Genomic DNA, 969 nt, shown 5'->3' on the forward strand with positions numbered 1-969 from the left:
GTCAGGGAAGAGCAGGAAGTCCTCTCTCCCTAATTGTTTTGAAGCCACTTTGTATGTTTCACTTAATTTATGTATTTAGTAATTTATGATTTTAGAAATTGATTTACTGATGCTATCCTACAATTTAATTGTGTAATTTCTTAAAAGTGTTATAAAAAGGAAGGCTATTTTACAGTGTTTATTAAAGGCAGCTAAATTATGAGTTGACTTTATTTTGATATGAAATAAATAATGTAATCCTGCTTTGATTTGTAGCACTTGAAGAAATGTTGACACCTGAAGAAAAAGCTAAACTCTATGAAGCAATTGGTTATAGTGAAACAGTAGTTGATCCAACCTTGCCCAAAACAGTAAGTTTTCTTGTCTTGGACCTTAAAGCTCAATGTTAGATATGCTTATCTTTAATCCTTAGAAAATTGTATTTGTTACTAATTTGCTTTGTGATCTTTTTTTGGATCTTTAGGTATTTTGTTTGTTTTCATTTGGATGGTGGTGATAAAAATTGTCTCCTATATTTTGGTATTATGTGCTAAATTTTTAATAGAGAAAGGTGTGTTTAAAAAATATTCTGTTTTTTTTTTAAATTAATAGACTATACAAATTAGCATTTATTATGTTTATTTCATTTTCCCTTCTGAACATAATCTAGTTTGAAGCCATGAAATTTTTTGTTCACTTGAAAAGTATGTCTGTTGTCCTAAAAGAAAGTCGCCCAAAACCTGAGCTATTAGAGATTTTAATAGAAGAATTTAGTACTTTGATTGTGCAAAGACCAGGAGCACAAGCATTAAAGTAAGTATCAATTTATTTTCTTTTATGTTAACTGAAGAAAAAATTTCACTAAGGTTGAAAGTTAGATCTTTATCTTACAATCTTGGGTAAAGAGTACTATGGTCAAAATGTAAACTTTTGCATTTTAAGGACATTTGCATGTTCTTAATCACTAATATATTTTGTTGTTGTTGTTAT

General features: G+C 28.4%; 1 protein-coding gene across 1 annotated transcript in view; it reads left to right on the top strand.

The window, feature by feature from the left end:
* VPS13A (vacuolar protein sorting 13 homolog A (S. cerevisiae)) overlaps positions 1–969 on the top strand; it is a 226,439-nt gene that overhangs the window by 47,136 nt on the left and 178,334 nt on the right. The window contains exons 16-17 of the mRNA XM_006835010.1: positions 256–350; positions 650–792. Of these exons, the coding sequence (XP_006835073.1) occupies positions 256–350; positions 650–792 (238 nt within the window). The remainder of the gene's footprint in view (positions 1–255; positions 351–649; positions 793–969) is intronic.

This window comes from Chrysochloris asiatica, unplaced genomic scaffold (assembly GCF_000296735.1).
Source record: "Chrysochloris asiatica unplaced genomic scaffold, ChrAsi1.0 scaffold00014, whole genome shotgun sequence".
Taxonomy (NCBI): domain Eukaryota; kingdom Metazoa; phylum Chordata; class Mammalia; order Afrosoricida; family Chrysochloridae; genus Chrysochloris; species Chrysochloris asiatica.